The sequence below is a fragment of the Microcaecilia unicolor genome, chromosome 4 (genome assembly GCF_901765095.1).
Source record: "Microcaecilia unicolor chromosome 4, aMicUni1.1, whole genome shotgun sequence".
NCBI classification, from domain to species: Eukaryota; Metazoa; Chordata; class Amphibia; order Gymnophiona; family Siphonopidae; genus Microcaecilia; species Microcaecilia unicolor.
This window is the reverse complement of record NC_044034.1, coordinates 346,152,901-346,178,318: the sequence shown is the minus strand read 5'-3', so window position 1 is coordinate 346,178,318 and position 25,418 is coordinate 346,152,901. Positions and strand designations below refer to the sequence as shown.

Genomic DNA, 25,418 nt, shown 5'->3' with positions numbered 1-25,418 from the left:
GATTGACAGTCATTTGTACTTCTTCCATTTCTTACTATGGCACCAACAGTTGTCTCCTTCTCGCCCAGCGTCTTACTGATGGTTTTGTAGCCCATTCCAGCCTTGTGCAGGTGTATGATCTTGTCCCTGACATCCTTAGACAGCTCCTTGCTCTTGGCCATTTTGTAGAGGTTAGAGTCTGACTGATTCACTGAGTCTGTGGACAGGTGTCTTTCATACAGGTGACCATTGCCGACAGCTGTCTGTCATGCAGGTAACGAGTTGATTTGGAGCATCTACCTGGTCTGTAGGGGCCAGATCTCTTACTGGTTGGTGGGGGATCAAATACTTATTTCCCTCTGCAGAATGCAAATAAATTCATATACTTTCCACAATGTGATTTTCCGGATTTAATTTGTGATGTGCTATCTCTCACTGTTACCAATAACCTACCCTTCAATTATGGGCTGCTCATGTCTTTGTCAGTGGGCAAACTTACAAAATCAGCAAGGGATCAAATACTTATTTCCCCCACTGTATGTACTTTATCCTGCTTCTGAGAGTGGCCAATCTGGGTCACTTGGAAAATACCTGGTAGATCTAAACAGGAAAGTTTGCTCTATGTTGTCCATTCCTAGAGGTAAGAGGTGGAGACATCAAGTCTACCTGGCTATAATTATTTACTGCCCAGTCCTTCAGTAATTTGACCAAACCTTTACACACTCAGCTCTAAGGTACAGGATTGGTGTGAAGGTAGGAAAAGCAGGAGGGGGGGGGGGGAGAGCTGAAAGTACACTTCTCAGTATGTTCCAGCTATTTTTATCACTAATTCTAAAATATTATTTTATTTGGAACAAAGCCAGGGTTTATTATAAACCTGTGATTAAAACTGAAGGAAGAATGTTTTCTAGTAGAAAATTTCCACACTAAATAAGAACTATCCCCCCCACAGCTTGCAAGATACATGAACCATTCTCAGAAATGGCACCACTGAGCATTTAAAACTCAGCAGCTTCTCTGGTTCCTGCTCTTAACTAATTACAAAAAGTGTACTATTTCTTGCCAGTTTACTCTTTTTTTTTTTTTTGTAGTTGGAGGTCCTTTTTGAAGTCATTCTAGAAGTAGAACTTCTGGCCTGCCCTTCTCATTCTAATTAAACTGAAGGCACAGAAAAGAAGTACAATTCTGCTAATGCAGACCTGCCAAGTCTCCCAAATTCACCAAGATTCCCGCTTTTGAAGGTCATCTCCCACTGGGGTAGCCTAAACTTCTACCTAGAGCCTGTCCAAATTACTTCCCCAAATTTTGAAGGTGCCATCCCACTATCCAGTCGATACAATCCTGCCATCCTGTGAGGCTCAGGAAGTAATGAAATACGCTGTGTAACAGCTATAACTTGTTGCTTTCTGACACAGCTTCAATGCACCTTCTGTCTCTGGCATCTTCCTGCTCCTCAGCCAATGCATCACATCAGAGAGCAAGGACAGAGTATGCTGGTTCAAGGAATGCAAATATAGCTAAAGGACAAAGCATTCTGCCAATAACACCAATTAGAGCTTAGGACGAATGCTCTGTGCTTTTTGCCAGTACAAGCCTGCAGCCTCTAGTTAAAGAATAGGAAAGGAGGAACAGAAATACAAATGCATTTTTGGGGGAGAGGAGAAAGGAATGGATCCTGGGGAGGGAAACTACAAGTGGAGGACAGACATGAATGCTACATATGGGCTTTTAAAAAGGTATAGAAAGAGCAGGGAAAGAAGTTGAGACTTAAAAGCAGTTTAGGAGGAGGATATTAAACTCTGGAATTCGTTGCCGGAGAACGTGGTGAAGGCGGTTAGCTTAGCAGAGTTTAAAAAGGGGTTAGACGGTTTCCTAAAGAACAAGTCCATAAACCACTACTAGATGGACTTGGGAAAAATCCACAATTCCGGGAATAACATGTATAGAATGTTTGTACGTTTGGGAAGCTTGCCAGGTGCCCTTGGCCTGGATTGGCCGCTGTCGTGGACAGGATGCTGGGCTCGATGGACCCTTGGTCTTTTCCCAGTGTGGTATTACTTATGTACTTATGATATTTAGACAAAATGTGAATAAGGCCAGAGAGAGAGCATAATCTACCATCTCAGAAAGTCTATTCCAGGCATGCACAGTGCAGCAGGCTGGAAAGGGGAGAGTTTTAGATCTTGTTCCCCAAAGCTTCCACTCAAACGTTGCTCTCCCTTGGCAATACACATATTCACTTCTGGGTGAAATGTCTCTTACCAAACATGTGTAAAATGGGAAAAAGAAAAGGAGGACTTCCAGTGTATTCCTTTGCACCAGAACATTCGAATCTACCACCGATACACACAAGGATTTCACCTGCAGGACAGGAGACAGAATGGTCCATTGGCAGCTTATTGAATAAGATGTATGTTAACCTGGTTATTATCACAGTCTATTGTAAAACAATTGCATGGGGGTATTTGGTAACAGGATGCCTATGTGAAAATTCTAAAAACAAACAAACCCCCCCCCCCCCCCCACACCTATATTAAGCCTGTTTTATAAAGGCAACATAGGTGCCTAGGTGTGTTTATAAAATTAGCCCATAGAATCAGACCAATGCCCACGTATGAATTTACACCTCCTCCAAAAAAGATGTAAATATGTTTATGTACTCTTGGAGTGGGGGGGGGGGGGGCTCATTCTGTAACAGCGTCCCTATTTGTATGCTCCATGAAGATGGCTGTACTCTATATAAGAAAGGAGGCACCTGCTTTCATTTACAGAACACTAGTGTAACAGGTCAAATACGTGTGTAGATATATGGCACAACCAGTTAAACAGCTGGTGTAAATACTCATACCTCAGCAGCCAAAGAACAATGCAAATTACAATATTCAGTCACCCCGCTCACATTCTGCCCAAACTCCACCCACGTGAACAGCAAAGTACACACCATCAAAGACTAGCACTTGATTAAAAAATAGAATGTAGCCAGAACACAGCCATTTCTATGTGCATGTGTTCACATCCATACTTGACAACCCAAGAAAGATATTTCCCTCTTCTTAAAACATAAACTAACAACCAGTCACGATCTGATGGTAGGTGCAAGAGTAATTGATTCTAAAATATCAGAAACATTAAAGACATTGGCCTCCAAATTAGGGTCCAGAGGTTTCAAAGGCTCAAGTAAGTAGACAATAAATCCGAGAAACTGGAGGAAAAGCTTTATCAGGAAGTAAAAGAATCTCCTTCAAATAACAAGAAAACAATGTCTAGGAGAGACTAGTGGAACCTTAGGGAAACGTAAAGATCATTTTTAACAAAACAAAAACAAAAAAAAAAACCCCCACTGGTCTTTTGACCAGGTCAGTTCACCCATTTTCACTAAGTATAAACAGAAAAAAATGCACTGAATTCAGATCAGCCGAGATCTGGTTTGGAGTCTAAAGATAACATTAAAAGTAAAAGTTTTAGGGCTCTTTTTACAAAGCTGCACTAGCAATTCCCACATGGCAAATGTGACGAAGCCCATTCAATTTCTATGGGCTTCATCACATTTGCCATGCCAGAACTGCTAGCGCAGCTTTGCAAAAGGAGCCCTTAACGTCCTGTTACCAGCAGAACAATCCACTTATAAAGGCAGCAGAATTTGGGAACAAGCATCTTTCCTCCTCCATTCGCCTTTACTGGCCAAGCTTTTCTAAGTGAGTGATAAGGGTGCAGTTATTGTCAGTAGATTAATTAATCTTTCGTTCCCTTGCCCAAGCAATTTTCCAGAGGCTAGTGCCAGTCTCAAAGCAGACACAAGATGTCCCATAATGTGTCATATGCTTACCGCCAGCTTGTGGTCCATCCCCAGCATGTATTTCTGTTTTTTGCCAGGTAGATCCCTGTTGATGTGACTGACAACGAAGAGGGAAGCAGGAAGTCTGATGGAAGGGCTAACCAGCACACTCCCCCAGAGGGCACTGTAGTACATCTCCTGGCCTATCAGCAAAGACAGCCTCTGAAGCAGTATATCTGTCCTGGGGGACCAGAGAGACAATTAAAAAAAAAACAAATAGAAAAAAAAAGACATACACACAACTTAAAATAGGCCTTTGTGCATCAGGCGCAACTGGAACTAAAACAGATTGGGCTAGAATGCCAGTCCTTCATTCAAAACTACCCAAGAGATATCAATTATTTTTATACTCCCCAATCTTCCTAATTGAAATCATCAAAGAACACAAAAGATCCATCCAGAAACAAACAAATATACACGCTAATTCCGGCCAGCAGATGTCACTGTTGTGCAATGACCATGACTCCTTTCTTCCCAAGAACTTTGAACAATGGCACTGCAGAATCCCCACCACTGGATGCTTCCCAGAAACAATCTAGGAGGTCTTGATGGAATGAAATATCCTGTAGAAATGTGTTTCCAAAGAAGCTTAGAGGAGCCATTACGGGTTATTGCTAAGGAATCCTCTGAATGATGGAAAGTTGAACTACTGGTATTATGATAATTTTTACGTTATTTGAAGAGAAGAGTATTGTGAAAGTATTTTAACCATTTATTGTACACTGGTCAATTCAATATAATCCCAAGTTTTAATTTTCTTTTTAAGGACTTTGTTAATATTTTTCATTTCCTCTTTGCTGTTGTATTCTATTCACGTTTGCAAATCATTTTATCAGTTCATTCTTCTTAGAATGTTAATCAAATTGTAAGGCAATCTTCTTTAATATGATTGATCATTTTGGCTAATATTATAGAGAAAGAATATAAAATTATTGCTGGTATCTGACCCCAGCTAGATTAGCAACAAATTATAAGACAGGTAATGGGTGGAATTTGGAAGGAGAGGACAGTTACATATGTGGTAGGGATGTTCTGAAATAAATTTTTGCCAAAACACTTGTTTTTCTTTCACATTGAATATGTTGGAGTTCATTGAGACATGACCCGGTGATAGGCGATATTTTTATTACTATGATTTTCCCGTTGATCTTGATTAAGTGGAGGAGTGGCCTAGTGGTTAGGGTGGTGGACTTTGGTCCTGAGGAACTGAGTTCAATTCCCGGCACAGGCAGCTCCCTTGTGACTCTGGGCAAGTCACTTAACCCTCCATTGCCTGCCGCATTGAGCCTGCCATGAGTGGGAAAAAGTGCGGGGTACAAATGTAAAAAAATAAATTTTTTTTTTAAAAAGCACGTAGTTTGTTATTTGTTGTTTAACTGCAGCCAGGTGTAAGACAGCAAGAAATGCCCTAGATGAATTTGGAAGTTCTAAACAAGCTGGGTTTCTATCAGAGGTTTTGGAATATTTTCAGAGTAAGCCAACAGCTAGCTATGCACTGTGGACAACTGCAGGAACTTAAAAGGTGCCTGGGCCTTTTTTGAGTTATGGACAAATTGCTACGTTTCTTTTCCGATTTTTGTATAGTGTGTTTTGCATGGTCTTCTGGTTTGACTGGCAGGCCACTTTCGTTTCGCTGCATTCGGTGTCCACATTGAAGCATGGACGGGTTCCGGGTGAGTATACAGTGTTAGTTATCTGCCCTCCCCTTGTTCCTTCCTTCTCACCCAGTACTTCCCTCACCCGTAACTGTCTTGTCTGTCTGTATTATTTAGATTGTAAGCTCTTTTGAGCAGGGACTGTCTCTCTTTGTGTCAGGTGTTCAGCGCTGCGTGCGTCTGGTAGCGCTATACAAATGCTAATAATAAAGGTTTAGATTTTGGACACTGAAGAAACCTGTTGAAGGGTTGGGGGTGTTTTTATTTGTTTACAGGGGTTGTGTTTCAAAATCTGTAAAAATATAATTAAAACAACTTCTAAGAAATGGTATGTTGGGTAATTTATTATCTATGGTACAGTATCTGCCGTCTGGGTTGTCTGCACCATTTGAAGCCATATTTTATCAGACTTTTGGACTGTTACGCAAGAATTGTGGATTTTGTACATAAAGTTATAAGGAGTCTTTGATCTGAGAGTAAAGCGAAGACACTTACCTGTAGCAGCTATTCTTCGAGGATAGCAGGACTTATAGTCTCTCAAGTGGGTAACGCAGGCCGTGTTGCCCGGTCCAGATCTTATGACAAGCTTAAGAAGAGCTTTGTGGAGCGCAAGATATGCTGTACCGCGCATGCGCGAGTGACTTCCCGCCCACTGCATGAATGCGGTCACCTCAGTTGAGTATAACAGCAAAAAAAGAAAAAATAATAAAGGAGACAACTGCAAGGGGAGGTGGGAGGGATTGTGAGAATATAAGGCCTGCTATCCTCAGAGAATACCTGCTACAGGTAAGTACCTTCGCTTTCCCCTGAGAACAAGCAGGCCTATCTATTCTCACAAGTGGGGAATCCCTAGCATACAGGCTCAGGAAAAACAACAAACACTGGTCAATTGGGCCTCGCAACGGCGAGGACATAACTCAGATTTAACCTGAAACTATATACAGAGTGAGAGTTCAGCCTGGAATAGAATAAAACAGGCTTAGGAGGTGAGGTTGGACTCTAGACCCCAAACAGATTCTGCAACACTGACTGCCCAAACCGACTGTTGCGTCGGGAATCCTGCTCAAGGCAGTAGCGTGATGTGAATGTGTGGACTGAAGACCAGGTCGCAGCCTTGCAAAGTTCTTCAATGGAGGCTGACTTCAAGTGGGCTACTGATGCAGCCATGACTCTGACATTGTAAACCGTGACATGACCTTCTAGGGCTAGCCCAGCCTGGGCATAAATGAAGGAAATGCAATCTGCCGGCCAATTACATAAGTACATAAGTATTGCCATACTGGGAAAAACCAAAGGTCCATCAAGCCCAGCATCCTGTTTCCAACAGTGGCCAATCCAGATCACAAATACCTGGCAAGATCCCAAAAAAGTGCAAAACATTTTATACTGCTTATCCCAGAAATAGTGGATTTTCCCCAAGTCTATGGACTTTTCCTTTAGGAAGCCGTCCAAACCTTTTTTAAACCCCGCTAAGCTAACCGCCTTTACCACATTCTCTGGCAACGAATTCCAGAGTTTAATTACACATTGAGTGAAGAAAAATTTTCTCCGATTCGTTTTAAATTCACTACATTGTAGCTTCATTGCATGCCCCCTAGTCCTAGTATTTTTGGAAAGCGTGAACAGACGCTTCACATCTACCCGTTCAACTCCACTCATTATTTTATAGACCTCTATCATATCTCCCCCTCAGCCGCCTTTTCTCCAAGCTGAAGAGCCCTATCCGCTTTAGCCTTTCCTCATAGGGAAGTCATCCCATCCCCTTTATCATTTTTGTCGCTCTTCTCTGCACCTTTTCTAATTCCACTATATCTTTTTTGAGATACGGCGACCAGAATTGAACACAATATTCGAGGTGCTGTCGCACCATGGAGCAATACAAAGGCATTATAACGTCCTCATTTTTGTTTTCCATTCCTTTCCTAATAATACCTAACCATTATTTATTTATTTATTGCATTTGTATCCCACATTTTCCCACCTTTTTGCAGGCTCAATGTGGCTTACAATATATCATGAATAATGGAGATATGTAAGAAATAAACATTTAGTATTATAGAAGCATCTTGAGTAACATGATAATGTTAAAGCATGATATTAATATAACAAGCAGATAGTAAAGACACTTCTGGGTATCTGTAAGGAGTTCATATTTGTTGGTCTTTGCGGTATGTCTTGTTAGAAATGGTGTATTTCCCGATGGCGACCCCCATCCTGTTAGGATCAAAAGAAACAAAAAGTTGGGCAGACTGCCTGCGGGGCCTGGTCTGCTCCATGTAGTAGGCCAATGCTCTCTTGCAATCCAAGGTGTACAAGCTGCTTTCGCCAGGATGAGCATGAGGTCAGGGAAAGAATGTTGGCAAGACAAATCGACTGGTTCAGATGGAACACCAATTTTGGCAGAAACTTTACTCTGTTGTGATGACACTTAGTATACTAAGGCCTGAAACTCACTGACCCGATGAGCTGAAGTAACAGCCACCAAGAAAATGACTTTCCAGGTCAATTACTTCAGATTGCAGGAATTCAGTGGTTCAAAAGGAGCTTTCATTAGCTGGCTGAGAACACCACTGAGGTCCCATGACACAGGCAGAGGTCTGACAGAGGGCTTTGACAAAAGCAAACCTCTCATGAAGTGAACAACTAGAGGCTGTACAGAGATGGGCTTACCCTCTACATGCTCTGATACATGTAAAAGGGTACTCAAGCAGGGTCTGTTGTAGGGCAAACAAGGGGATCTAGGGCCTTGCTCTCACACCAGACAGCAAACCTCCTCCATTTGAAAGAATAACCTCCTTTCCATGAGAGAATAAGCTCACTGGTACAGAATTACCCTCTTGAAGTGTGAAACGATGGCTCGCTCCCCCTTTCGCCATGCCTAGGTACAGCCATGTCTATGTGGAGGACTTGGTGGGGAAAGACATGCTAAATGTACTGTTATGTCTTAGGAAGCTACAAGACCCTGGGTTGGTGAGTAGGGGGAAGAATATGAGTTCTGTTTTGTGACTGGTCATCTATGTGAACTGAGAATGCCTTCAAGTGGTGTCTCTACAGAGTGCTTAATGTGTATGTAGGGTTGCCTGGCAGCAAAACCTCCCCCAAATGCATCACACATAGGTCCTGGTTCATTTATATATGCTAAGACTTAACTCCTGCGTCTCCCATCGATACCCTTTGTCACCTCCTTGGTCAAATCACTTCACTCTCTGTTGTCTTAAGGCCTTTTGGGCAGGGAAATAATTCATGTACTAGAACGTAATTCACCCTGAGCTATGATTTGGAAAAAATGAGTAACAAATCTAAAATTGAAATCCTAAATACAAAGGCATTTCCACTAGTAAAACAGTCAGTCCTATACCTGCAGAAATGGGATACAATTGCTGTTCACCCTAAATACAGATAAAAGCACATGTATTTCTCAAGAGCATATGTACCTTAACCTGCATATAGAAAAAGTATTCTCAGGAGTGGAGAAAGGAGGGCAGAGAATAATTTCACTTTTCTTATGCATCGAGATGTCTCAGCACAGTGCTAGTCGGTTTTCATAGGGACGACTTCCCTATGAAGAAAGATTAAGGAGGCTAGGGGTATTCAGCTTGGAGAAGAGACGGCTGAGGGGAGACATGATAGAGGCATATAAAATAATGAGTGGAGTGGAACAGGTGGATGTGAAGCGTCTGTTCACGCTTTCCAAAAATACTAGGACTAGGGGGCATGCAATTAAACTACAGTGTAGTAAATTTAAAACAAATCGGAGAAAATTTTTCTTCACCCAACGTATAATTAAACTCTGGAATTCGTTGCCGGAGAAAGTGGTGAAGGCGGTTAGCTTAGCAGAGTTTAAAAAGGGGTTGGACTGTTTCCTAAAGGACAAGTCCATAAACCGCTACTAAACGGACTTCGTAAAAATCCACAATTCCAGGAATAACGTGTATAGAATGTTTGTACGTTTGGGAAGCTCGCCAGGTGCCCTTGGCCTGGATTGGCCGCTGTCGTGGACGGGATGCTGGGCTCGATGGACCCTTGGTCTTTTCCCAGTATGGCATTACTTATGTACTTATGTTTGTAAGAGTATTATATTGCTGAGTTATTCAGTTTGCAGGCTGCTGTAAACCCAAGATCTTGTTCTGTGGTATTAATTGCTAACCACTCACTGCATTCATGTATTGATTTTTTTTACCTGCACTTCTCCTTGTCTAATTTCAGGACTGCCTTTTTTTTTTCCTGGCCGTTTCTCCAGTTTGACGACATTCTTTCAAAATCTAAGCCCTATTCTCCAAGGTGCTTGCAATATCTCCCGTTCTATATAAATGTTTTCTCTATGCCATAATCTATATTATTAATGAAAGGTTGACTCATATTCCCCATAACACCCCCTAGATATGTTTTCTCAGATTGATACTGTACCAATAACTGCTTTGATTAAACTAAAAGCTGGGAGGTTTAAAATAAATAAATGTCAATGTACCTGTTTCTTGGTTTCATGACTTCTTTTGGTATTCCTTAGACCTTTACCAGGCAGTGGCGTAGCCACAGGTGGGCTTGGGTGGGCCAGGGCCCACCCATTTATGGCTCAGGCCCACTCAACAGTAGCACATGTTTAGTGGTAACTGGTGGGAATCCCAAGCTCCGCCAACCGAAGATTTCCCCCTGATGGTAACAAAAACGCTACTCTCCACGACACCTGCTCAGTTTTCAGTGCATGCCTGCTGCCAAGGTGGAAAGAAGCGTTTTCCCACCAGCTGAGATTTTTTTTTTTTTTTTTTGGGGGGGGGGGGGGGGAGAACACTTGGTGCCCACCCAATTCTTGCCTAGGCCCACCCAAAATTTGTTGTCTGGCTATGCCCCTGACCTTTACATGTTGTTTTGGATTTTTCTTTTTTTAAATTACAACAAAACCTCTAAAAGTTTTTAAAAACTAAAAAGACGTCTTGACTGGATTTGTTAAAGGCACTGAACTGAACCGCTGATGACAGGGTTTTGTTCACCAATGGTCCTTATTTGATAAACCTGGCCATCATCGCTTCCCACAGAAAGGGATGTGAATTCCCTAGCATGGATCTTCTTTGCAGCTTTTCCTATGTTTATAGATGAGAAGTCTCAGTAAGTTTATCTGCCAAGTATAGCACTATTCTTGTTGCATTTCATGTCACAGAGCTGCCTATTAAAATCTGAATCGAGCCCACAGTTACGTAGTAGTCTATTTTGCTCTTCAGTTTATAGTTTACGAAGTTTGTGGGTGGAAATTTGCAAGTTTTTACACATTTACATTCCAAAATGGAACATAAAAAGAAAATTAAGAGAATAAATAAGAAATTACATAAATTAGAGAACTCCATCTAAATAATCAAAACACACAAACCCACATCATGGGGGAACAGCTGATCTCACTACACTAAGCACTGCCCTAGCCACACATTTACAAACGTTGAAGGCAATACACAAAATACTTCACCTGTCATAAATTTCGGATCCTTCCTCCAGGCCTGGCAGAAGCCCCGTTATGAAGGCCTGAAGACTTGGCAGTAGCGACTTCTGAAGTGGAAGAAAATAGGTCTCGTATAAACCCAGTAGAACCGGTCTTACGGACATTGCTGCATTGGCCAACAGGGGAAACAAGCCAGAGCTTTGGAGTACATTAAAAAAAACAGAAGAAGAAAAAAAAAAAGCAGGATTAGGCAAGATTAAGCCAACAGTAAAAAGATCAAGTCACAAGAGTTTCTGAGGATTAGTTTCCTCTTTGGAAGATGGGTTCTTTCAACAAGAAGAATTGTACAATTTGTGATGGAACCAAGCCATGAAAATAAAATTACATCCCAAATACTATGGGATCTTCAAATGAGGAAACAGGACAGCGCTCGCAGCCTCATACTGTCATTTAACACTACGCCAGGGCATTAAATTCAACACTGCCATAGACAGAAGGGTAAACTCTAACCCCATGCTGACGCAATTAGCTTCATCCCTGCTCAGAAGAGTTGCCCCCAAACCAAGTTACTGCATTCCCCACAGCATTCAGTGTTTCGTTATAGATCTCCCATACCACCTCTGTCCATCCTGAACCTTCTTATCTTAGGTGTGAAAATATTTTTAGAAAACAGGAAAAAAAAAAACATTTACCTGTACAGAAATAGGTCTTTGGCAAGCCATTTTGTGCCAATAATTTTAAAGATTATTTCGTAAGTCTCTAGGGCTTTTAAATGCACCCCACTGGGTAGAGCAGGATGTAAGCACTGAGCCAACCTCTTGGTGATAATCAGGCGCCTTGGCAAGAGGGAGTATTTCAAGTTGCTTTGGAGAGCCTGGAAATAAAAATGGAAAGAGAAATAAGAATGGTACATACTACAGACTAAACCACCTGTCGAGACAAAAAAACTGTACTGGAATTCAAAAAGGGCAGGATACACCCAGTAAAAAAGGATCCCGAGGATGGAAAGCAAGCACTGGATGCCTCAGCTCAAAACACAAACAGAATGACGTTTTTGTGCTTCTAAGGAGACAGGAGGGTAGCCTGCTTGAACAAGCAGCAATACCACCTTACCAGGAAGATTACATGGGCCATTTTGGTCTTTATATGTAGTAATCTACTGTTAGTATGATTCTGCTCTAGTGGGAGGGAACTTTTCATCACCAACAGGCAGATGATCAAAAGCCCGCTCTGAAGCTGTGTCGGGGTGGGGGCAGAGGTCCGCTGCACCTCCAGCCCGCCGTTGCTGGGGGGGTAGTGTCGGTCGGTTGGGTCGGCTCGGGATTCCTGCGGGGGCTGCAGCATTGGGGGAAAGGGGGGCTTGCTAGCATGCAAATGCATGCTGGACAGGGCTTACCATCCTAACGCCAGCTCCAAGCTGGCATAGGGTTTGTCGCAGCCAGTGAGCCCTGGCTTTGGTGCACTGGTGGCTGAACATTGGGGATGAATAGGTTTAACCTTGTTTTGCATGCTTTTGCATGCTAGTTGCGTTCAGAGCCACAAGAGCATTGTTTCACGCGCTCGGAGGCTCTGATCATGGGGTGGTAGCAAAAAGTGTAGTATGGCACTAACAGCCTCTAGCGCCTGCGTTTGTTTCTGATCATCGGCCCACAAGGAAGCCATTTTGCAGGGAGTCTCCTAAAGTCATAAATGCTCGCCTATTAACATCCCCTTTCCCTTTCTCTCACAGGCTGGCCAAAATCCATGTACAAATATGACACCTCTGAGCTGTCTGTAGTGTTTACCCAGTAATGCCTAACTCAAAGAGGCTTAGCTCAGAGATTTTCAACTTTTCTTTTGTCTCACAGCACACTTACAAGACTCTAAAATTGTCAAAGGCACACCCCCACACATGGCCCAGCATTTTACCTTCTTCCCCTCCCCCTCCCACCCATGGTCAAGCATTTTACCTTCTTCCCTCCTCCACCCCAACCCTGGTCCAACATTTTACCTTCTCCCCCTCTCCTTCCACCCCCACACTCACACATGGCCCAGCATTTTACCTTCTTCCCCTCCCCCTCATGGTCCAGCATTTTACCTTCTTCCCTCCTCCACCCCAACCCTGGTCCAACATTTTACCCTCTCCCCCTCCTTCCACCCCCACACTCACACATGGCCCAGCATTTTACCTTCTTCCCCTCCCCCTCATGGTCCAGCATTTTACCTTCTTCCCTCCTCCACCCCAACCCTGGTCCAACATTTTACCTTCTCCCCCTCCTTCCACCCCCACACTCACACATGGCCCAGCATTTTACCTTCTTCCCCTCCCCTTCCCACCCATAGTCCAGCAATTTACCTTCTTCCCTCCTCCACCCCCAACCCTGGTCCAACATTTTACCTTCTCCCCTCCTTCCACCCCACACTCACATATAGTCCCTCCCCCCCCCCGCCCCCCCCCCCCCCCCCCCCCCCCCAAAAAAAAAATAATAATCCAGCAATTTGGGTTTCTCCCAGGTACTTGTGACACACACCTGTAAACTAGCCACATAGCACACCGGTTGAAAAACCTTGGCTTAGCTTGTTAGTTAAAATTCTTCTGCACACACATTGTTGCAAGCTTTATGTACTGACGAACAGGAGTGAATCGGGCACATGAGTAGTTGACAGCATTTGAGGATACTTAAAACTTTACAGTGTAAAGTTCTAAGCATGTGTGGCCTTTTCTTCGTGCAGTGGCCTCCTTAGCTTCCTGGCTTTGTTTTTCCCGTTCAGTAAAACAAAGCTCTCCCATATTTGTTGTTTTTACTACTTTTCGTCCTACATATTGCATATTTTCCTGTAAGAATTATGTTTCAAATCTTATTAATTATACAGATACAAAACTCGTACTGAGCAACAACATATGAACAACATAATAAGAAACCTCATCCCACCTACCCAACCCCCCAAGAACCCTCCCCCCTCCTTAGAACAAATGCAATAGATTGGGTCACTGGCAGTGTTGCCAGGTGGGCAATTTTCACTAACCCCGCCCAAAAAACCGCAACCCGCCGCGGGCAAAAATTTCCCACGGCGGGTCGCAGTTTTTTGGGCGGGGTTAGTGACGGCGGGGACGGGGTTGATGACGCGGGGTGGGGGTGTCAGGGGCGGGGTTTGACTTTGGGCGGGTTTTGGGCGGGGAAAATATTTTCCACCTGGCAACCCTGGTCACTGGTTTAACAGTTTGCTGTGAGCAGCTGGGGAAAATGTATTCCAAAAGACTGCCCAGAGTTGTTGAAATTGTAAGCCCTGATGGGAAGCAATGTCCTTTATGGCAAGGCGTTCCATCAGCAGAACAACTCCCATTACAGCACGCCATTGCTGCAGGGTCGGAGCATGTGGAGAAAGCCAACACATCAATATGGCCTTCCTGGCCATGAGCACAGATCTGAAAAGAAAATGTTTCATACCTCGTGGAATTGGAGAGGAAAGGGAAAACTTTTTAAAAAGCAATAAAGGGTCATAATGTACTCCACAAGCCCAGAGAGCGGACACTGATGTCAGCAGCTTACGACAGAATCCAATGATGTGGACAACTCCAAACATGCCCAAAGTGACCCCCCCCCCCCCCCCCCCCCCCCGGGCCCCAACATTTTGCGCAGGTTCAAGTCGTCAAAATGCCCATGTGATGTGCTCGGCATGGTGACACATAAAGCTGCAGCGCAAATTTGTATTGTAGTTCCCAGTGACAAACATTTGCCGTGAGACGTTGGATGTTCAAAACATAGTCTTTGAAACCAAAAGCTGTAAGTTGAGTGGAAAGATCAGTGCTCCAGACCACCGACAGCCAGCCATAATTAAGTTTTGTGACAGTGTCATGAATGTGATGGTAAGACAAAGCCACCTTTTGCTGCGCTCCTAAGGTTTAAGCGGAAGCCAATTCCTCCTGTATGTCCTTGCTTAAATCTTCCCAGAGCAGACTAGCCACATAATTGCGCAGTTGCGTATAGGCAAAAGTGTCTGAAGCAGGCAATGTAAACTGTTGTTGTAAAGCTGAAAAGGACTTCATACCGCCCTTATCCGTTACCACTTATAACAAATATTTAACACTCTTGTGCTGACACTGCTGAAATACTAAGTAATGGTGGCCAGGTGGAAAGGCTGGATTGTGACAGATGGACGGAAAGAGGGGGGTCACCCTGGGGGGAAAATGATGATGTAAACATACCAACACCACACGCTTTGCTGTAGGCATCTTTAGCAGCCTGTAATACTGGAGGTAGCTATCCTCCGTCAGTATGAAGGAGAATGCTGAAACGAATGTCACCAGTCAACTGGGTTTCCAAAGAGGTAACAGAAAAGTCCTGTGCACCTCAAAACCAGTCGTTAGTATTCCACATGCCACTAGCAATGGATAAGTGGCGCACACTCAAAGGCCAAGAGGTGTCTTGTATAGTTGTAACTGGCAAACGTGCTCTCTGACCCACAAAAGATAGCCTTGTAGGAAACGATTTAACTGTTTCTCATCAGATGACTTGAAATGTAAGGGCAACATCTGAAAAGGGAGCAAGCATCATATTATACAAATATATCTGACCCAGGAGTAAAAAGAGGATATACACACCAAACCTGCGGCAAGAATGCTTCATTTCCTTTAAGAATTACAAGACTTATGTCACCTAAGTCCAGGATTTCATCCGTGGCCAACATGTGGCAGCAAAATCTAGAATTTTAACATGCTTACAAAAAGTTTCATGTGCCTTGGTCCTGACCGTGATCAAAAGGATTGCAAACGTGCTCAAATGTTGCTTCTAGAAATACTAAAAAGACTCCTTCTCTGCTGAAACTGCCTACACCTGTGCAAACTAGTCAAGAATTTTCCATGGAGAAACCTCAACTTCTAAGCACGGTGACCCTAAGAGAACAGTTGCGCAAAAGGCAAATACCCTTGAGGTATCCAGGCTGACAGAGTGCCTGCAGATTGAGCAGAGGCTGTATGACATCAACTCTAGCCAAAGAGCAGATGAAGTGCAAGCAGACCTGTACAGATTCTACCAATGAGGCGGCGGCACTTGGACTCACTCCCTGTACAGAAACATCTTTGGAGCTGCTGACATTGAAAGAAAGACTTGTTCAGCATAGACTGCCCTGCTACTGTGAAATCCTCTGTAAAATGCCTTATTCCTAGCAGGGGCATAGCTACGGGGGGCCACAGGGGCCTGGGCCCCCACAAATTTCATCCGGGCCCCTGGTTTTGCTGGCAGGGGGTCCCCAACCCCCGCCAGCCGAAGCCTTCTTCAGTGCCAGTCTCCGCCAGCAAAGGTATTTGTTTTTGCGGGGGGAGCGATGAGGCAGTGAGGGGAAGCGGCAAGGGGGGTGCGGTGGGGCGGCACTCAAAATGTGCCCCCAACCTCGGGCTCTGGCCCCCTCCCACCGTGAGGTCTGGCTACGCCTCTGATTCCTAGTATATCAATATTAGTTATACAGAAACACAGAGAAATGAAGGCAGATAAAGACCATATGGCCTATCCAGTCTGCCCATCCATGCCATCTAGTCTCCCTTAGAGATCCTATGTACTTGTCCCAAGCTTTCTTGAATTCAAATACTGTACAGTTTTCGTCTCCACCACCTCCAGTGGGAGGCTGGTCTTCATGGAAAGGGTGTTGAATTCATAGAAGTATTTTCTCGGGTTACTTTTGAGTCCATCCTCTTTCACCTTCATCCTATGGCCTGCATTCCAGAGCTTCCTTTCAATTAAAAAGACATGTCTCATGTGCATGTACAGACTTATACGGTCTGTGCCAGAGCCGGTGGTGGGGCAGGGATAGTGCTGGGCAGACTTATACGGTCTGCGCCAGAGCCGGTGGTGGGAGGCGGGGCTGGTGGTTGGGAGGCGGGGATAGTGCTGGGCAGACTTATACGGTCTGTGCCCTGAAGAACACAGGTACAAATCAAAGTAGGGTATACACAAAAATTAGCACATATGAGTTATCTTGTTGGGCAGACTGGATGGACCATGCAGGTCTTTTTCTACCGTCATCTACTATGTTACTATGTATTTAAGCCACATAGTTTTTTGAACATCTCTATCATATTTATTATTTATTTCTCAAACGTTTATACTGTTTATACACAAAATATAACATACAAAATTAACAGAATTAAAACTCTTGTCTGCGAATAGTATAATTTGCTATTACAGTCACGTTACAACTGTCCCATCTTCCACCTTTCTTTCAAAGTCTACATGCTGAAATCTGTAAATGTGTCCCCATACACTTTATGATGAAGGCCATTAACCATTTTAGTGGACACCCTCTGGACTGACTCCATCCTTTTTATAGGTGCAGTCTCCAAAATTGAACACAATAATTCTTAAATGAGGTCTCTTCACCTCATTTTTCCTACTGGCCATTCCTCTCCCTGTTCACCCATGCATCCTTCTTGCTTTTTGGCCACGTTAAGATCACCACATATGATCACAACCAAGTCCCGCTCCTCTTTCATGCATAAAAGTTCTTCTGCCCCTAAACTGTACCGTTTCCCTAAGATTTTATCAGCCCAAATGCATGACCCTGCTTTTTTTAAGCATTAAATCTTAGCTGCCAAATTCCAGACCATTCTTTTTGCTAGGTCTTTTCTCATGTTATTCACATCAGGCACGTCTACCCTACTGCAGATTTTGGTATCATCCGCAAAGAGGCAAACCTTACCGGACAGCACTTCAGCAATATTGCTTACAAAAACGTTTAAAAAAAAGAAGAATAGCAGATTAGCCTTTTCCAGCAACATAGTAGATGACGGCAGAAAAAGACCTGCACGGTCCATCCAGTCTGCCCAACAAGACAACTCATGTGTGCTACTTTTGTGTATACCCTACTTTGATTTGTACCTGTCCTCTTCAGGGCACAGACCATATAAGTCTGCCCAGCACTAGCCCCGCCTCCCAACCACCAGCCCCGCCTCCCAACCACCGGCTCTGGCACAGACCGTATAAGTCTGCCCCGCACTATCCCCGCCTCCCAACCTCCAGCCCCGCCTCCCACTACCGGCTCTGCTGCCTGCACACGATCACTCTCTTCTTCAAGAGAGGCTTACAGACTTTGGGACTCATTTTCAAAAGCGAAAAACGTCCAAAAGCGGCATAAAATCTGCATTTGGACGTTTTGCTCACAAAAACGTCCAAACTGGTATTTTCAAAACCAATTTTTAGACGTTTTTCTATGAAGTCTGTCAGAAGTGCGTTCAAATCACAAGGGGGCATGTCAGTGGCGTGTTAAGAGAGGGATCTGGGCTTTCCTAACACTTGGACGTTTTTCTGCCATAATGGACCAAAACAAAGGCATCCAGGGCTATAAGTTGGACATTTTGGTATAGAACTAATTTATTAATGAACTAGTAAAAAAGGCCAGTTTCTGACACAAATGAAACGGGCGGTAGCAAGGTTTTCTCGGAGTGTGTATGTTTGGGAGAGTGTATGTGAGAGTGACTGTTTGAGAGTCAGAGTGAAAGTGTGAGTGTGTGAGAGAGAGAGTGAGTCTGGGTGTGAGTGTGTTTGTGAGAGAGTGTGCAAGTGTGTATGTGAGACACAGTGTGAGAGAGAGTGTGTGTGTGTGTGGGCGAGAGAGAGAGAGTGTGTGTGTGAGACACAGATTCTCTGTGAGAGTGAGTGTATGAGACCAAGCGAGTGTGTGAGAGTGAGAGTCTGAAAGACATTGTATATGAGAGAGAGTGTGAGCCCTGCCCTCCCAATCCATGGCCATCTGTCACCTGTCCCCTCCATTCATCCCTATCCAGCAATTCCCCTCTCTCCCTGAGCTCTGCCCTTCCAATCCATGCCCATCCATACTCCTCTGTCACCTGTCCCCTCCATTCATCCCTATCCAGCAATTCCCCTCTCTCCCTGAGCCCTGCCCTTCCAATCCATGCCCATCCATGCTCCTCTGTCACCTGGCCCCTCCAGTCATCCCTATCCAGCAATTCCCCTCTCTCCGTGAGGCCTGCCCTGCAATCCATATCCATCCATGCCCATCTGTCCCCTCCATTCATCCCTATCCAGCAATTCCCCTCTCCCTGAGTCCTGCCCTTCCAATCCATGCCCATCTGTCACCTGGCCCCTCCATTCATCCCTATCCAGCAATTCCCCTCTCTCCCTGAGGCCTGCCCTGCAATCCATATCCATCCATGCCCATCTGTCCCCTCTATTCATCCCTATCCAGCAATTTCCCTCTCTCCCTGAGTCCTGCCCTCCCAATCCATGCCCATCCATGCTCCTCTGTCCCCTGCCCCCTCCATTCATCCCTTTCCAGCAATTCCCCTCTCTCCCTGAGCCCTGCCCTCCCAATCCATGCCCATCCATGCTCCTCTGTCCCCTGCCGCCTCCATTCATCCTTTTCCAGCAAGTCCCCTCTCTCCCTTCCATGACCCCCCCTCGCATCCATGCTCCTCTCTCTCCCATGTCCCAGCCTGGCCCGCCCTCTTCCCCCCCCCCCCCTTCGCATCCATGCCCCCCCCCTTCGCATCCATGCATCCCTTTTTGTTTTTTTTCTTTTTTTTAAATTTACCTCCGTGGCGGTTCCGGCAGCGAAGCGTCAGGGAAGGAGGCGGCGCTCCCGACGTCTAGCTTTCCCTTCGATGTGTTCCGCCTTCTTTTGACGTCATCTTTGACGTCAGAAGAAGGCGGAACACAGCGAAGGGAAGGCTAGACGTCGGGAGCGCCGCCTCCTTCCCTGACGCTTCGCTGCCGGATTTGTTTTTTTTTTTTTTTTCCGCCCTCGACGTCATGACGTTTGACGCGAGGGCGGGGCAGAGACGGCTGGCTGGCTGGCTTGAAGGCTTCACACCACGAATCCACGAACCCTTCAGCCTGGGAGTGACGTCAGATGGCTTCATGGCTTCACAGAACGTTGTCCTCAGAACGTTGAGGGTGCGTTTTATTATATTAGATTAGATAAGCCACAAAAAAATGGCCTAATGAGCAGACGGCCACTGGAGGGAATCAGGGATGACCTCCCCTTACTCCCTCAGTGGTCACTAACCCCCTCCCAACCTCAAAAAATGTAATTAAAATCCTAAGTGGAGTTTGATGACTGTACATCATGTTGTATATCTGTTATATTGTTCTCTTATTTTATTTATTGCATTTGTATCCCACATTCCCCCACCTATTTGCAGGCTCAATGTGGCTTACATAGATTTGTTGACATTATCGTAACAATATATCAGGTACAGTTAGTAATGTGTGATGATCAAGGACGGGAAGAGGGAGAAGGAAGGTAGTGATAAGGATAGTTGTATAAGGTGACCTTTCATAATTGAGCGGGTTGGTGAGGTGCCTTAGAATGATTATAGATGTTCATTGTAGGCCTTGTTGAAGAAGAATGTTTTCAGAGATTCTTAAGTGTTGCAATACTGTACTATACTGTACAGTTCAGTAGGGGAAAGTAGGTATTTTTAACAGCCTTTGTTTACTAGAAGGTATACCAAGGTATGCAGTTCAAACTCCTCTTACTGACCTTTAAATGCATCCACTCTATGACCCCTCACTACCTCTCCTCTCTCCCTACATTCCTCCCCGTGAACTCCGCTCTCTAAACAAATCTCTCTTGTCGTCCCCCTTCTCCTCCACCGCTAACTCCAGACTTCGTTCCTTTTATCTTGCGGCACCTTATGCCTGGAACCGTCTTCCCGAACCCATACGTCTAGCTCCATCTCTACCTGTTTTTAAATCTATGCTGAAAGCTCACCTTTTCACTACTGCCTTTGGCTCCTAACCGCTACTCAAGTGTTCAGCGCTGCGGGCGGCTGGTAGCGCTATATAAATGCTATTAGTAGTAGTAGTAGTAGAAGCCTGTCCTTGCAGATCAGCAACGCAGCCGCGCAGGCTTCTGTTTCTGTGAGTCTGACGTCCTGCAACATGTAGAATCTCAAATAGTAGCAACATTCCAGAATCTCAAATACTAACAACATCCCATGTTCCACTGCACTAACCACTAGGCCACTCCTCCACTAGCAACATTCCATCTTTACCTGTTTTTAAAATCTATGCTGAAAGCTCACCTTTTCACTACTGCCTTTGGCTCCTAACGGCTACTCATTTGCCCTCCTCCTCCTCTGTTCCTCTTTACCCTGTAATTCCCTTGCCCGTAATGTCTTGTCTGTCTGTTTTACCTAGATTGTAAGCTCTTTGAGCAGGGACTGTCTCTCTATGTCAAATGTTCAGTGCTGCGTGCGTCTGGTAGCGCTATATAAATGCTATTAGTAGTACTAGAAGCCTGTCCTTGCAGATCAGCAAAGCGGCCGCGCAGGCTTCTGTTTCTGTGAGTCTGACGTCCTGCACGTACCTGCGCGGCCGTGTTGCTGATCTGCAAGAGCAGGCTTCTACATGGAATGTTGCTAGTGGAATAGCAACATTCCATGTAGAATCTCAAATAGTAGCAACATTCCAGAATCTCAAATACTAACAACATCCCATGTTCCACTGCACTAACCACTAGGCTACTCCTCCACTAGCAACATTCCATCTTTACCTGTTTTTAAAATCTATGCTGAAAGCTCACCTTTTCACTACTGCCTTTGGCTCCTAATGGCTACTCATTTGCCCTCTCCTCCCCTGTTCCTCTTTACCCTATAATTCCCTTGCCCGTAATGTCTTGTCTGTCTGTTTTACCTAGATTGTAAGCTCTTTGAGCAGGGACTGTCTCTCTATGTCAAATGTTCAGTGCTGCGTGCGTCTGGTAGCGCTATATAAATGCTATTAGTAGTAGTAGAAGCCTGTCCTTGCAGATCAGCAAAGCGGCCGCGCAGGCTTCTGTTTCTGTGAGTCTGACGTCCTGCACGTACCTGTGCGGCCGTGTTGCTGATCTGCAAGAGCAGGCTTCTACATGGAATGTTGCTAGTGGAATAGCAACATTCCATGTAGAATCTCAAATAGTAGCAACATTCCAGAATCTCAAATACTAACAACATCCCATGTTCCACTGCACTAACCACTAGGCTACTCCTCCACTAGCAACATTCCATCTTTACCTGTTTTTAAAATCTATGCTGAAAGCTCACCTTTTCACTACTGCCTTTGGCTCCTAACGGCTACTCATTTGCCCTCCTCCTCCTCTGTTCCTCTTTACCCTGTAATTCCCTTGCCCGTAATGTCTTGTCTGTCTGTTTTACCTAGATTGTAAGCAAACATGTGGACAATGGGGAGCCGGTTGATATTGTATATCTGGATTTTCAGAAGGCGTTTGACAAAGTGCCGCACGAAAGACTCCTGAAGAAATTGCAGAGTCATGGAATCGGAGGTAGGGTACTATTATGGATTAAGAACTGGTTGAAAGATAGGAAGCAGAGAGTAGGATTGCGTGGCCAGTATTCTCAGTGGAGGAGGGTAGTTAGTGGGGTCCCGCAGGGGTCTGTGCTGGGTCCGTTGCTTTTTAATGTATTTATAAATGACCTAGAGATGGGAATAACTAGTGAGGTAATTAAATTCGCCGATGACACAAAATTATTCAGGGTCGTCAAGTCGCAGGAGGAATGTGAACGATTACAGGAGGACCTTGCGAGACTGGGAGAATGGGCGTGCAAGTGGCAGATGAAGTTCAATGTTGACAAGTGCAAAGTGATGCATGTGGGTAAGAGGAACCCGAATTATAGCTACGTCTTGCAAGGTTCCACGTTAGGAGTTACGGATCAAGAAAGGGATCTGGGTGTCGTCGTCGATGATACGCTGAAACCTTCTGCTCAGTGTGCTGCTGCGGCTAGGAAAGCGAATAGAATGTTGGGTGTTGTTAGGAAGGGTATGGAGTCCAGGTGTGCGGATGTTATAATGCCGTTGTATCGCTCCATGGTGCGACCGCACCTGGAGTATTGTGTTCAGTACTGGTCTCCGTATCTCAAAAAAGATATAGTAGAATTGGAAAAGGTACAGCGAAGGGCGACGAAAATGATAGTGGGGATGGGACGACTTTCCTATGAAGAGAGGCTGAGAAGGCTAGGGCTTTTCAGCTTGGAGAAGAGACGGCTGAGGGGAGATATGATAGAAGTGTATAAAATAATGAGTGGAATGGATCGGGTGGATGTGAAGCGACTGTTCACGCTATCCAAAAATACTAGGACTAGAGGGCATGAGTTGAAGCTACAGTGTGGTAAATTTAAAACGAATCGGAGAAAATTTTTCTTTACCCAACGTGTAATTAGACTCTGGAATTCGTTGCCGGAGAACGTGGTACGGGCGGTTAGCTTGATGGAGTTTAAAAAGGGGTTAGATAGATTCCTAAAGGACAAGTCCATAGACCGCTATTAAATGGACTTGGAAAAATTCCGCATTTTTAGGTATAACTTGTCTGGAATGTTTTTACGTTTAGGGAGCGTGCCAGGTGCCCTTGACCTGGATTGGCCACTGTCGGTGACAGGATGCTGGGCTAGATGGACCTTTGGTCTTTCCCAGTATGGCACTACTTATGTACTTATGTACTTATATATGTCAAATGTTCAGTGCTGCGTGCGTCTGGTAGCGCTATATAAATGCTATTAGTAGTAGTAGAAGCCTGTCCTTGCAGATCAGCAAAGCGGCCGCGCAGGCTTCTGTTTCTGTGAGTCTGACGTCCTGCACGTACCTGCGCGGCCGTGTTGCTGATCTGCAAGAGCAGGCTTCTACATGGAATGTTGCTAGTGGAATAGCAACATTCCATGTAGAATCTCAAATAGTAGCAACATTCCAGAATCTCAAATACTAACAACATCCCATGTTCCACTGCACTAACCACTAGGCTACTCCTCCACTAGCAACATTCCATCTTTACCTGTTTTTAAAATCTATGCTGAAAGCTCACCTTTTCACTACTGCCTTTGGCTCCTAACGGCTACTCATTTGCCCTCCTCCTCCTCTGTTCCTCTTTACCCTGTAATTCCCTTGCCCGTAATGTCTTGTCTGTCTGTTTTACCTAGATTGTAAGCTCTTTGAGCAGGGACTGTCTCTCTATGTCAAATGTTCAGTGCTGCGTGTGTCTGGTAGCGCTATATAAATGCTATTAGTAGTAGTACTATACTGTACTATAGCCAATATGATGAGATAGACTACTATTTCTTGCTGTGTTGTCAAATAAACACCGTTGAAACATAAACCTAAGTGTGTAGTGCCACTGAATACGGTCTCTGACCTATGTGGCACTGTCTAGTTAGAGCCAGAGTGGTCCAAGGATGGATATGGCACTTAACCAGTTAGCGATGAAATTCAGTCTGCTAATTGTTTAAATAAATGAATAAAGTTACGAGGTTGCCCCAACTTTATCTGTCACATTAACTGGGTGCTGGTATAAATATCAGCCTGTGCCCAGTAAGCTTACCCAGATATTCAATGCAAGAACCTAGACATGGCTCGGCATTGAATATCCAGTTTTACTTCAGCCTGTAGCTGTCAGTGTCTTAAAAACCACCGAGAGCTGAATATCGGATCCTAAACTTACATTTAGAGCACTTTTGGAGCAGATTTTGTATCATTTTGGCAGCTCTTTGCTGGGCTGCCTATTCACTGCATAAATCCATAAGGCTTTTCAAGAGGGAGAGAGATCAATGCTGGGCATCAGAGCACAGCATAATACTTAGGGCTACCTGCCATTTTTAATAGGAGTAATTTTCTAAGGGATTTTCTACTAGGAAACTCTGTTTTACTACCATAAACGGCCTCTCATGAGATTTTCTATGGTTTAAGTGTGTGACAAGACTGTGCACCTACGTGTAGGCGTGTTTGGGGGTGTATTTTGGGTGGAAAATGGGCAGTCACTCCTGCGGAATTTTGTTTTTTTTTAGATTGTAAACCGCTTAGATCTGCGAGTTACTTTAGGCGGTATAATAAGTTTCAATAAACTATAAACCATAAAGTGCACTGTAGGTTAAAAAAATGAACTTTTAACTACAATTATAAAATTACCTCATAAAAGCTACATAAACATAGGTGCCCACATGTCTTTCATCCTCAAAACAGGTGCCTGCTGAGCTTCCCAAACTAAGGGGTAATTGTTTACAGTCACCTAAAGTTAGGCATCGGGATGCTGTGCGCTAAACGTGAATTCTATATCAGCAATTAGACACATAATTGCTGTTTTAGAATAATAGCATAAGTTGGCATTTACACGCCAATATTTAGGCGTGACCACTTATACCACGTCAATGGCTGTAATCTTGGTGCATAAACCCATGTCCCACTCACGCCCTCCCACATCCACACCCTCTAGCAGCTACTCGCTAAAGAAATGTATGCACTAAGGTTACAGAATACTCACTAAGTGCAGTAGTGTGTGTAACTGCAAAATAGGGCCAATTAGCACAGATTATCACCAATAATAATAACTGGATGTCAGTGCCAATTAGCAGCTAATTTGGCCATTAAATTACAGAATACCTACAGTCGCAAGCAACCTGGGCTTGCAAGATTACAGAATGAAGGAAAAGCATACAGGGAGAGGGAACTATGGCAGAAGATTGTCTTGATTAGTAATACTATCAGTTCTTTTCTGCAGTTTCTGGTTACTAAACACGCTGGACTTTGGTTCAGAACACTTTGTAGTT

The 25,418-nt window shown here is 44.5% G+C and overlaps 1 protein-coding gene across 2 annotated transcripts in view; it reads right to left on the bottom strand.

The window, feature by feature from the left end:
• Positions 1-25,418, bottom strand: part of DOP1B (DOP1 leucine zipper like protein B) — a 224,042-nt gene that overhangs the window by 177,908 nt on the left and 20,716 nt on the right. For both annotated transcript variants that reach the window (XM_030202211.1, XM_030202212.1), the window contains exons 3-6: positions 11,590-11,771; positions 10,925-11,095; positions 3,806-3,995; positions 2,242-2,340 (exon numbers count right to left, since the gene is read on the bottom strand). In XM_030202211.1, the coding sequence (XP_030058071.1) occupies positions 2,242-2,340; positions 3,806-3,995; positions 10,925-11,095; positions 11,590-11,771 (642 nt within the window). The remainder of the gene's footprint in view (positions 1-2,241; positions 2,341-3,805; positions 3,996-10,924; positions 11,096-11,589; positions 11,772-25,418) is intronic.